We start from the raw sequence: 13,090 nt of genomic DNA, 5'->3' as shown, positions 1-13,090 counted from the left end.
TCTCCCATGGTGAATTTGGAATAGGCAATGGCTGGAGTAAACCAAGTTGCTTCCCTCTATCATATTTGGTCTTTTGGCATACTATGCATTTTGAAACATACTCTTGTATGTCCACTTTCAAGGTAGGCCAATAGAAATACGTCTCTACTCCTCGAAGAGTAGGTTGAATACCTCTATGCCCCGCATAGGGAGGAGCATGGGATTCATACATCACTTTCTCACGAAGGGATTGGGTAACACGTAGCCTATTGCCGTGGAGAAGATAACCATCCTGCAAGGTGAATGGTTCCTCTTTCTTCCCCAAAGCAAGGGTTGACATTATGTCTTTAAAGTCAGGGTCAATAGCATACTCATCTATCATAGAAGATAGATCATTGTGAGTAGCTATAGACATCGCATTAACTTTTGGTCATCGTGAAAGTGCATCGGCCACTTGATTGTGCTTACCGGCAATGTGAGCAATATGGAAATTAAATTGTGAAAAGAAATTTTCCCACCTCATTTGTTTGTCAGAGAGCTTGGTTTGCGTCATGAAATACTTGAGACTTTGGTGATCAGTTCGTAGAATGAATGGAGTCCTCAATAAGTAGTGCTTCCATGTGTCTAGGGCATGTAGAACAACTAAAAGCTCTTTCTCATAAATACCAGAGACTCGTTCATCGGTATTAAGCCTGCGGCTCTCATATGCTATGGCATGCCCTTCTTGAAGCAAAACTGCTCCAAGGCAATCACCACAAGCATCACATTGGACCTCAAATGGTTTTGAGAGATCCAAAAGCATGAGGATTGGTTGGGAGGTAAGCTTCCCCTTGAGCTTATCAAAAGCATTTTGCTCTTTAGCAGTCCATACATACTTAATGTTCTTCTTAGTCAAGTCATGTGTGGTCCTGCTATTTGAGAGAACTTTGCTGTGAAACATCTATAGTATGCGCACATACCAATAAAGCTTCTTAGCTCATGTAGATTCTTTGGGTTAGGCCATGCTTTTATTACCTCTAACTTTGATGGATCCATACGGATACCATCTTGAGAGATAATATGACCTAGGTATTGAATCTCTTGAAGGAAAAATTCGCTTTTCTTTTGATTGAGGAAAAGCTTATTCTCCCTCAATGCTTGAAAAACCTCTTGGAGATGCTGCTTATGTTCTTCCAAAGACTTGGAGTAGATGATGATATCATCAAAGAACACTCCAGCGAATTTGCAGTAAGGTCTAAAAATTTTCTCCATTAGACAATTGAATGTAGCTAGTGCATTAGTCAAACCAAAAGGCATGACTAAATATTCATAAAGACCAAACGTTGTGCGAAACACGGTCTTTAGGATATCTTCATCCACTATCCTTATTTGATGATAGCCCTCTTAAGGTCAATCCTACTGAAGTAGGTAGAGCCTTGTAGCTTATCAAACAGATCTTCTACCCAAGGTACGCGCAATCTGATTTTGATAATGATATGGTTTAGTGCTCGATAGTCCACACACATACGATATGTACCATCTTTCTTTTGCACTAAAAGGACTGGAGAATAAAAGGGAGAGGAACTAGGCCTCACCATCCCTTTGTCTACCAATTCCTGTACTTGCTTCATGATCTCCTCTTGTTGAGCTTGAGAGACTCGATAAGGAGGCTTGTTAGGCGGTGAGCTTCCTGGAAGGAGCTCAATACGATGGTCATCATCCCTCGTTTTGGAGGTAAGTCCATAGGGATATCATCGATGAACACATCTTGGAATCCTTTTAGAAAATTAGACAAGTCTAACTCTTCTTGATTCCTCCCATCTACATTTAATGAAACATTAAGATCTTTTAGAGACTCTTTGACAAAAATCATGTACGCAGAAACTGAGCTCTTCATTGATTTATCAAAAGTAGGAGAATTTACAAGTGGAATAGTGCGACCACGCTCACTAACATCTATATACATATTCTTTCCTCTGTAGGTGAAGTAGATTCTCCTTTCAGGGAACTTCATATTGACAGCCATGCGATCAAACCATGGTGCCCCTAGGATAGCATCCTCATGTTGGAGAGGAGAGATGAAGAAGTCTTCTTTGTCGACATAGCTTTGGACATGATGCCTCAACTTCCCAATCAAGGGAGTAACGAAAAATTGCTGTCCCTTGAAAGCTGCATCAATCATCACCAAGTTGGGCATTCAAGCTTTCGAGATGGGACAAGAACGATAGCCGTGTCCTTGCTCCCCACACTTGAAACACTTATGATCCTTTCAAAAATCTTCAAGCTCTTCAGGAAAGAGTTGTAAACTCACTTCTCCTTGGACCGATTGTTGTTGTTGTTGTTGTTGTTGTTGGAAGCGCCTTGAGAAGAATTTTGAGCATTGGTCTTCCCCTTTGCATCATTTTTTCCTTTGTTGTCCATGGGTTTGACATTAGGTCCAGCCCCTTGATGGAAATTGATATGCGAAGCAACCATGGTGTGATGGATTACTTCGCTAATAGCACCAAGCCGTTGAGAGTTGATGTATTCGGCCATCTCTTCAGGTAATCCCACACAGAATTGCTGTCTTTGCTCGGCAAAGTCTATCTTTTGAAAGACATTAGCCTTGAGATGTAAATCCCAAAACTTGTCTACATACTTGTGGATAGAATCATGAGAGAGAAGCTTCAAATTGCACCATTCGGTAAGCACTTTGTCCTTTGCATCGCTTGCAAGGAATTGCTTCATGATGGAAACTCGTAGAGTCTTCTATGTCTTTGGGGCTTCATCGTTGCCATGAAGGCTAGCCCACCATTGACGAGCTGATTTTTGAAAGTGCATAGCTACATGGCGTAGCTTGGAGGACTCCGTAAAGCCCTCGTCTCTCCAAAAGCCGCATCAAATTGCAGGATGAAGGCCAACACTTTGTCGGTAGCACCAAAGGTGCCATCATAAGTAAGAAAAGAGATACTCTTTCCTCCCTCCTTGAAATTTTTTAACTTTTGGGACCTTCTCCATGCAGGGAATGATTTGCGATGTCCTCCCCTCTAGTATTCTCTAGGAGAATAACCATAGCTTTCATCGGAAGAGGAGGAAGGTGAAGAGGGTGACCTCTTCCTAGCCCTTTTCTTCCTTTGTTTCCTCTCTTCTCTTTCGGAATGACAAGGATGAGGACTGTGTGTTGATCTTTACCTCTTGGGAGGAGTAGGCGATCGTCTAGACCGCTGTCTTCGTGGAGCCACATCGTCAGAGGAACTGAAATTTTCATTGCTTTCTTGTTCTTTGGATTCCTCCTCTCGTATGGGAGAGAGTCTTCTTTTAGGGGTCTCTTCAAGAGGCCTCCGAAGCTCTCTCTCCTCTTGGAGAGGAAGGGAAATTCCATAAGCACGAAGTTGTTGAGTAACTTCGGCTTGCAAAGCAGGGTGTCCCATAGCTTGCTACAACCTAGTGACGAGATAATTCACAAACATGGGAGCATCATCATTAGCACCTTCATGTGCAAAATCAAAGCTATCAATGTTCATTCTACTCTCTTGATTATTGTCAACCATGTTAACAAAATTTATGTATGTACTTAGTGTATGCTTTGGCAATTCAAAATCTTAGTTGCCACTCCTCTTAGCCTTTGAAAATCGTCTCTTAAGTATCTACACCCACGGCTCGAAGTGGTTAATTATAGAGAGTAGAGGAGTAGGTCTAACATAGCAGAGTTGCCGAGGGCTAGCTCCTTTCGGACTTCTTATGGCTCAATAATGGTAAAGCCGTAGGCAAGTCTAAAAAGACTCCATTATTAAGTCCAAAGCTCCTGAGGTGTGCACCATACCCCACATAGTGGGCTCAACAAAACCGACAATAGATCCCAGCTCCACTTACCCTAATATAATTAACAACATCAACCATTTATAGGCTACTTAAAGACCTCTCTTCTTAAGCAAGAAAAGAGAAACCAAATGCTCTGATACCAATGTAATGGAATTAGCCTTTGAACTTGAGTTGGAGCGGAAAGTGAATAACATATTGGGATTTTCCTTGAGCATTCCTTTGTGTGTACAAGTAGAGTGAGAAAGAAAGTACTTGGATAGAGAGAGCACAACACTAACACATTACTTCATTAACATGGCATGAAAATACTTGTAAAGAGAGTGAGAGTTTAGAGAAATTGACACCAATAGAGGACCGGATTAGTTGGAGCTGGTTCCCCCTTCAATAGGCATTTGTATTATAGATTCTTCCATGACGGAAGACTTGTTTACAATACAACTTATTGTGTTTCCTTGAAATCTTCTTGATGAGGTGAAGATGGTAAACTTCACTCACCAAGCATTAGCTTGGTAACAACAATAAACATGATTAGCATGAACTTGAAGAATGCCCAGCCTCAATCCCAAGACCTCAAACACCATGAAAGGTGAGGAGAGCTAGCAAGGAGTGAGGAAGAAGAGAGAAGTAGAAGTAGATCTATGAAAAAGCAATAACCCCTTGCACATAATCTCTCATAGCTCTTGTAGCATAGATTAGCATAGTGTTAATGGAGATTAGAGAGATTGATAGCAAGCATAAGTGAATATTCTCTTGTGTGGATTTGCATCCATAGCCAAGAGCTTGTGGTAGTAGGCGCTCAACTTCTCAAGCTTGGAAAAGGAGATGGAGTCCTTGCTTCACAAGAGTGTGTGAAGAGAAGAATGAGAGAGAGAGATCTCGTGGGATGCTCAAATGAGAGAGAGAGAGAGAGAGAGAGAGAGAGAGAGAGAGAGAGAGAGAGGTAGCTAGGTCGAACCCCTTCCTTAGGCTTTCCTTGAAGCTCGTTGGTCCATGTAGCCCTCTAGCCAATGAGGGCTTGGTTTCCTTTGGGGCAAGATGTGTAGTCTCTTGACAACCGTCCTTCTTTCCCTCTTGTGAGGTTAAGCTAGCACCTCCCTTGCTTAAGCACAACCCTTGCTTAAGCACAGCCCTTGCCTGCTTGAGCAATGTGTCTCTACACTTGACATGTGGCCCCTTTCCTTTCATAAGAGTATGGGTCCTTGGTAAGGTGCATACTTACTACACACATCCCTCCTTTGTAGGGCTCGCCCCCCCTCTTTGTAGCAAGATATTTGATCTTGGTAAGCAGGCAAGCCCCTGCTTAAGCACAACCCTTGCTTAAGCAAGATGCCCCCTTACCTGCTTGGACTATACTCGACTAAAGTTTAAAATTTGAAGACTATGTCCTAAGGCTTTCAACACTTACCTTTGGAGGCTTTAATGAAGCCAACCCTAAGGTCTTTTGCTCCATTTGTTAACCTTGCTCTTTGATAGACCATCTCTCATTTGGGCCCCTTTGCCATTGGCCCCGTGTTGAAATAGATCTATAAGCATATCTGTATCTTAACCATTGTTCCCATTTATTCTCCCACATTAAGTGATCAGTTTAATATGAGAGGGGATGTGCATGTGAACACAAATCTTGTTAGAAAGCCAAGTCCCATAGTTTTGTGCATCAACTCAAAAAGTTCAATACCTAACGATGTCAACCCATGAGAAAATATCATTGCAAGCATAACATTTGGATTGCAATTACCATTTAAGCGGCCAAAAGGTGACAAAGGGATAACCTTGCCTATTGATGCACATTCCACCCCTAATTTTTGGGTTACAATAGATAGATGTTTATGTAGTTTTTTTTGAGAAAATTGTTGTGTGTAAAGTTGTTTGTCTCTTTATTGTTGCAAGTTTCTCTCTAAACTTGGTCCCCTCTCACAAGGTCAATCCCATGCTTAAGGCTATGGATGCCCTTTGTGGATAGCGGTAAGACTGTGGACTCTCTAATGCAGCTCTACATTTGTGACAAGAACTTGGTACAAAGATCTTTCTATTGTGGTTGCATGTGTGTTGTGTGTGGGGGAGTGTATACATGGATACCAAGTTTTACATCGTTTATTGAGCACTAACAACATTAGTTGGAATGTCGAAGTATTAGAGGGTATTTATGTTAATTGTGGATGAGTATATCTAGTCATTTTTGGTCGTATATGGCTTGCATTTTCCTTTAGATTTGGATCTAGGTGTTTCATGGTTCCATTTATGTGCACCTGTGATTGACTAAGGACTAGCTAGTCATTATTAGTTCTTAGGATGAGTTCTTCATGGATCCATTTATGTGTACATGTGATTGACTAAGGTCTAGTAATTTTAGGGGGGATTTTGAAAACATGGTCATTTTGAAATGTGAAAATTATGTTAGACCCGTCGTGAAAAGGCAAATTGAATAATCCCAAGATTGACATTTTTTGGACTTGCTCTACTTTAGGAAATTCAACGTTTGAGGGTTCTCGAGGCATTAGAGACAATCGAGACCTACTACCTTTTTTTTAGCAAATCACAAAGTGACACCTAAGAAAAATTCCCATAATATTTTTAATACTGCCTCTAAATTGGGGGGTGGGTAGAGGCTTATGCATGTCTCATAATTGGCTCCTCTGTCTCACTCTTTACATTCACATTGAACACATGACACAAAGAGCTTTGCTTTCGTCCTTCATTCACACTGCATTGAACTAGCACATAAAAAGAGCTAAAGTCTTGATGATCTACGACGACCATTCATTGTTCCTATGTAAGCGCCAACAACTCAACGGCTCTTCGCTTTTTGTGCTGAAAAAGGTGTGGAACGGTAGTGCCCAGGGGGAGTAGGGGGAGGTTGTTTACCATTTTAAGAAAATCCGCAAATATTTGCACGAAACCCGAAAGGAGCAGTAACCCTACTACCACTTTGAAAAAGGGGGGGCTAAGCGAAGGTTATGGAAGCTCTGCTTCCACCTTCATCGTAGAGTTGCAGGAGCCAATGAGAGCAAGGCATGTGCAATAACCTTCTCTGCGCTGAAATGAAACGGGGTGCGACCCTGTGCATCCCCCTCCCCCCACTGGCACGAGCGCAACCCGGCTCTTATAGATTTTCAAGGGGGGAGGCGTTGTCCGAATTGCAGGAAGCCATGTAGGCATTACGTCCCTCCCAAATCTTTTGGTGTGCGCAATCTAAACCCCTCCTTCTATGGCAGGCTCTCCCCGAACTGCAGGAAGCCATAAATCCTTTGGTGTGCGCAATCTAACACAACAGCCCCCCCCCCCCCTTCTATGGCAGGCTCTCGTGAGAATAGCATAGCATTCTAATTACTCACCTTGTTGCTGCCCTGAATCTATAGTTGACACGTTGGTAAGTGCTGTGCATTATGAAGAGCGCTTGACACATCTTATTATTAGGTTCTCGCGGAGCAACAAGGTCCACGCGTGCGTGCTGTCCTGGGTTTTCTGTTGTTGCGTTTGCTGATACTCTGCAGCCACCCCCCTTCGCCTTTGTTCTTTGCTGGCTTCCTTCCCTTCTGTGCTTGGTCGCAGAGGAGGGTGCCTTTTTCTGAAGGGAGGGTCAAAGGTATGGCCGAGGCTGTGTGCGCAAAATTGGGTGTATCATCATCCAGTATTGGTGAAGCTGCTAATAAGGCTTGCTTGCGTGGACAGCGCGTTCTGAAGTCATCTCTCTCCTTCCAAAAGTCCCTGTCAAGTTGTGCGCCGCTCCTATCACTACATATTTCTCATCCTCGATACGCTTCTCTCAAGGTGATCTCTTCACAAGTTTCTGTTTCCAGGATCTGGAATGACTTGTATGTGATGCCGTGTGTGGAATTTCTGTCGGTGATCTTCCCCCCCCCCCCCCCCCCCCCCCCCCCCCCCCCCCCCGGGCTGGCAAGGTGTGCCATCCCTCTCTTCCAGCTTCTAGCATGTCCTGCATGATGAGTTAGGAGCTCGCTCCAGTAATACAGCTTCTCAATGCCTTTTTCTCTGCTCTGACAAGCATGTGTACCATAGGTGACAGCAGTTGTGGGTTATCCAGCATCTATGGCGTGGTGGAAGAAAGGAAACCAACGAAACATGCGGGATATAAATTCAGCACAGGAGTTTGTTGATGCCATCTCAAAAGCTGGTGAAAAGCTGGTTCTAGTGGATTTCTATTCGACGGGGTGCCGGTCTTGCAAAGCACTGCACCCCAAGGTCATTTTCCTCTTGTGAAATTACTTTTGTAATACCCTTGTTGCAGTTGCTGCGCCTGAAATTTACAGCATTTTATTGTTTAATGCAGATCTGCCAGATTGCAGAAGATAATCCCGACTTGGAGGTCTTGAAGGTGAACTTTCATGAAAACAATGCCTTGTGCAGAAGTTTAAATGTGAACATTCTACCATTCTTCCACTTCTATCGAGGACAGGAGGGCCGCATTGATGCATTTTCCTGCTCTTTGACAAAGGTTGGTAGTGTTTGCACACATGGATGAATGTTAAAAAGATAGGATCAATAGTTGTATGCCAGGTGACTTTGTACTGTTCTGCATGGTTGTCGGTTTTGTTGTAAAGGATTGTAAAGCTAATTGACAATTTTCTCACTCAGCAGATCAACAAACTCAGAGCGGCTGTTGCAAAGCATAAAGGTGGCCATGTAGCCTTGCCTGCCCCTGGTCCTGTTGTGCCAGTAGCGAATCGAAAGGATCTACTTGTGATACCTACTTCCACACTTGCAGCTGCTATTTCAGTCTCATGACATTGTGCTCCTTTACCTCCAGTAATTCTTGTATATACTCCCACTCAGCTGTAGGTTTAAGGCAACACACTTCCTTTTCGTTATATTGCCAAAAGAGTGCCTCCCACTACACTTTGTTTTGGTGGAGCGCACCGCCCTCTTTGTTGGTTGTAATATCAGCGACATCTCATATACTGCGGTTGGCTTCTGTCATGTCAATTGCAAACATGGGGGAGGCAAGTCGTATTAAATGACAGCATTGCTAATACTGATGCAATCATATGCTAAAGTAAAGAACTTTATAATACTGAGATTGTGGCAACTTGTATTTAGTCAGATTATACTATCTGAAGCCCTGTGCACAGAGTTTTGGCTGATGCAGAGGCAACCCCTTTTGTTTGAAACTCGGCCTTCCAAACTGTGCCTCAATGGTATTTCTCTTTCCTAATTTTTATGGATATACTATTTTGCTTTGCTGTTGGGAAAAGGGTAGTGTCTTCGACTATGGAGCATAATTTTTTTTTCGCTTTCCACTGTTTTTAGCTCCTCCAGAATTATTGCCAAGAGGCAAGCAAAGGCATTGCTTTCGTTTGCGTTCATGTGCGAGGTCTTTGAGAGACAACTTCAGTCACATTGCAGAGTAAATTACAAGAAGTGGGAATAACCTTTAAGTGTGCTCTGTCTGGTCTTGAAGGAAAGGGCTGCCACTACGGGCAGTTGTCAGCCAGAAAGCCCCTTGTCTAGACTTCTGATGTTGTACCAGGGCATGTTAATCTGGAGTGTGTTAGTGCAAGATGCTAAAAAAAGTGAGTGGTTTTGTTGTTATCTGGTGAAGTTTTCGACTTGGTTCACAGGAAACTCCATATTGCAGAGTGAACTAGTTTCTGGGAAAGGAAGGTTGGTTTGAAGGAAAACCTGGTGCACCAGGTGCCTCTAGAGCATCAAAAGTATTGAAATAGCACGTTTGGGTCCTACTAAGACAGCCTGTACAGATGTTTTGAGAAAGCCAGCCTTTTTTGGAGTTGGGCAATTTTCTTGGATTTGGTAGGAGACAGTTGGCTGGAGGTAATGCAAATGCAAGTGAGAACAGCAAAGGTGGGCGGAAAGCTTTCCCTTGATGTCTTTTTGCATTTGTTGCCAGCAACTCCTGATGGATTGAGTGATAAGAAATGGAAATTGGGTTGAGAGCCTAGGATCCCTACTAAAGCTACAATTAAAACAAATGCATACTGGGAAGGATTTGAGGAACAAGAAACAGAAATTGAGCTTAGAGCCTGAGCTCCCTACTAAAGCAAGCCCTGTGGTTCAGCTCATTAGACTGAACTCAAATCTTAAGGCTGTTATCCATGATGACTACGAACGGATTTCAAGTTTTTGTTTGTTACCCCTTATGATTATAGAAAACATGGCAAAAACGGCAATCTTTTATATGTTTCTACACAAAGCACTCTATTCAACAGGTTGAGCATGTCAAAATGTGTGTTCTCGATGGTATTATGGGCTCTAGAGCATTCTTGATGGTTTATGGACTCCAGATTAAATAGCTCAATATTAACATATGCAAATGCTGGGTATATCTTTGGCTAACAACTTTTTGATTATGTGGTTATGCTGTTGTATACTCTTTAGGGAAATTGGAGCTAACGCAAGGGTATTTTGGTAATTTCCACAAATTTGAGGGGTATTTTTGTAATTTTCCTAAACAAATATTGCCTGGACTAGAAAGCAACAGTAGTGGGAACTAAAAGTTGGATTGTGACAAGTGGGTAGTCTAAGATGACTTGACTTGAAAACTTTGGAGGTTGAGTTTTAGGGCACTTTTGGGGCCCGAAACTCTGGTTTTGCATCATTTTTCTTCATTTTGAAGCTTCACATAGCCATAAGCAGCCTCGTCTCTTTCCATCATTCTCCACTTTCCTCACTAAATGTGGTTATTTTTTTAATCAATCCAGTCTATTACCTTACATAATTCTTTAATTTTCAGCTCTCTTTCAATTTTAGGCCTCCCTCTTTGGTCTAGATCTTGGGGAAGCAGTGACTTATGTCATCAGTGAAGGCTTTCACCGAGGAGAGTCATAAGTCATCAGTGAAGGCTTTCATCGGGGAGAGTCTTATAAGAATGGAAGATTTTAGCCATCCAAGAATTTTCATCACGGAAGACTTGGTCCTATGTGGTTGCATAGTTAGTGATGTCTTTGTTGGGAAGATAATTGTAAGCAAATGGAGAGAGATGTAGGAGGGAGTCGAGAGAAGGTATAGTGTCCTGTTGGATTGCTGTAGCAATGCTGAATTTTCACTTGCGCAAGTATGGAAGTTTTGCATTGGATTGCTCGTGGTACTATACACAATTCTCCCATGAATAAGATAAGTTTTGAGGGAGGGCTCAGTTGTTTTGGTTGATTGTGTGCCTTCTATGATTTCACTTTGTCTTTGAAGTTATATAAGTCTAGACAAATTGGCACAGTGCGTTTAGATGGCCAAAATGTACTTCCAAAGTTTTGTATCTAAAAAAGCCTTAGAATAAAAAACCATGCATGCTAAATTTTCCCCCCATTTCTCGTAAGCATCGAACTTATAAACAACAATAAGCATTGAGCATGTCGTATTAGTATCGCCAAAACTAAATCTTGTGCACGATATATGTCATCCACAAACTTGACTACATTGACCAAGTTTTGAAAGTGTAGGTACCAACAAAAAGGGTCCTCTTGATCCATGTACATACAAAGCATCAATTGTGAAATAATTGCCACATGTAGTAGTAATCACAATCTTTCTAGCCCCGTAATTGTATATGAAACATTGTTGACACATAAGAAGGATTGGCACTTGTGACATTATTTCCACTAGGGATAATCTCAAAACAAGTGAAAAAATCATGATGATATATATATGTGCTTGGTTGCATCATTGTCAAGTAATAAACATGATCCACAGACTTTGCAATAGATGTATTATGGATGTATGGGCCACATAGATGTATGGGCCACATAGACACTGCTTCTCGAAGGCCATTTCTATAGTTGTCTCATTCTTACGAGCCTCTTTAGCCTTCAGCTTATGGCATTTTTTCATGAGGTAATTATTTGCTTTACAATAATTGCATTTTAGCTTCTTCTTTCCTTTATCATTAGGCTTCTCAAACTTAATGTTGTTTGAAGAAAAACTACATTGATAAGTTGTTACTTATAGAAGCATTAGAGTTGAAAACAAAAGTGCTCTTCTTTTACATTACCACAAATGCATATTCTATATTGAGCATATCCCACATGACCATTTTTATAGACGTATGCTAGAGAAAAAGATACATATGAACAAGTCTTTTTTCCTTAAGCAAGAAGGACAGGTCGCTTGAATGCTCAAGGGCAGAGCTATAGCAATATGAGCACACAAATTAAACATAGGTGCTCCTTTCCTCATGGCCATTGAGGCAGAGCAAGAATTGGTGGTTATGATGTGTACAACCTATGATAAAAACTTTATAGGCATCCAGAAAACAATCAAGGATAGCATATTCAGCAACAAATACGCTACCTTGTGTCCATGTGGTCACACATATCGAGCACAATCATGTAAACAAGCTGCTAGTTCCAATGGCCAAGGGTCAATCATAGCCATTGTCTGTGATGATGGCCATAACCAACAATATGTAAGGATCAACAATAGAACAAACATCTACAATAACCATAGGTTGGTTCACCAGAGCTCAAAATAGAATCATCATTCCAAGGTAGATTGTCAATCAAATGAAAGTAGAGTTTTTCATTTGGAACTACTCACCATTATAGTTCAAGGCAACGTTATCTCTGTTGGCCCGAGCAATAGATACACTTCTACAAGAACAGAATAGAACCACTAAAATTCGAGGATAGTCATATGATTTTATAATCTTGATTACTATCACAACTTTGTGAAAATACCTTGTCCACTCGAAAAGGTTAACCATGCTAGTGTAGTGCTCTTTGTCTAGTAAAATGTAGTGATTGCAATCCCTTCATACTATAAAAAAGCATTTAATCCTCATCTAGTAGATCTTGAGCACACTAAGAAAAGCAATTGCAATTGGTGGGATGCCCTCGTGTTGCGTCCAACAAAAATAGTTTTTTTTTTCCAAAGAAGGTCAAAAGACATCGTCTAGCAAGAAAACCTAACTTTGTATTTGGTCATAATGGCGCAAAGCTTTCTTGCCATAAACAAAAATTTCACCTCCACGTGCTCTATTCGTGGCTTTTCCTTGCACCCGAAAAGAATTTTAGTAAAATCATACCACTACCACGCTTGGCTATCAAACAAACTCCGATTTAGAAATTATGCTTGCATTTGCTTTATCTCAAGTTGTTTGAATTCATCCATTTTAGTACACAACTTCTCAAAATAAAACACTTGACTCATTTATATGTGTGTTTACCAAGTTACTACTCCTTTGCATCCCACCCATCTGTCAGTAAATTCAAAGGTTCTCTCAATCAGAGCTAGTGTGATTTCTGTGGTGATTTGCATGCATGCTAAATGTGTTGGTCCTAGACATCTTGTGAGGTTTGAATCATTTGAAACCTTTCAATTTTCTAACAAAGCTAACCATTTTTAAAATATCCACACATAGTGATTA

At 41.5% G+C, this 13,090-nt stretch overlaps 1 protein-coding gene and 1 pseudogene across 2 annotated transcripts; both read left to right on the top strand.

The window, feature by feature from the left end:
* LOC147430358 (small ribosomal subunit protein uS10y pseudogene) overlaps positions 1-7,328 on the top strand; it is a 49,068-nt pseudogene extending 41,740 nt beyond the window's left edge.
* On the top strand, positions 7,134-8,956 carry LOC147430357 (thioredoxin-like 1-1, chloroplastic). Of its 2 annotated transcripts, XM_086494829.1 has the most exons (5): positions 7,134-7,342; positions 7,429-7,527; positions 7,777-7,959; positions 8,048-8,212; positions 8,356-8,956. In XM_086494829.1, the coding sequence occupies exons 3-5, from the start codon at positions 7,807-7,809 to the stop codon at positions 8,500-8,502; spliced, it is 465 nt and encodes a 154-aa protein (XP_086350955.1). In that variant the 5' UTR covers positions 7,134-7,342; positions 7,429-7,527; positions 7,777-7,806; the 3' UTR covers positions 8,503-8,956. The 2 variants fall into 2 exon arrangements, with proteins under 2 accessions (XP_086350955.1, XP_086350954.1); XM_086494828.1 differs by having other exon boundaries at positions 7,134-7,527.
* The last annotated feature ends 4,134 nt before the right edge of the window (positions 8,957-13,090 follow it).

This window comes from Adiantum capillus-veneris, chromosome 22 (genome assembly GCF_014529385.1).
Source record: "Adiantum capillus-veneris isolate H3 chromosome 22, ASM1452938v2, whole genome shotgun sequence".
Classification (NCBI taxonomy): Eukaryota; Viridiplantae; Streptophyta; class Polypodiopsida; order Polypodiales; family Pteridaceae; genus Adiantum; species Adiantum capillus-veneris.
Note: the sequence above shows the minus strand (reverse complement) of the source record. Positions and strands in the feature narration are given on the sequence as shown.

Excerpts from the sequence above, each read along its gene's own strand:
- LOC147430357 (XM_086494828.1), top strand. The coding sequence starts at position 7,345 with ATGGCCGAGGCTGTGTGCGCAAAATTGGGTGTATCATCATCCAGTATT. Across the intron at positions 7,528-7,776 it reads CTCGATACGCTTCTCTCAAG|GTGACAGCAGTTGTGGGTTA; the intron begins GTGATCTCTTCA and ends TGTGTACCATAG. Across the intron at positions 8,213-8,355 it reads TTTCCTGCTCTTTGACAAAG|ATCAACAAACTCAGAGCGGC; the intron begins GTTGGTAGTGTT and ends CTCACTCAGCAG.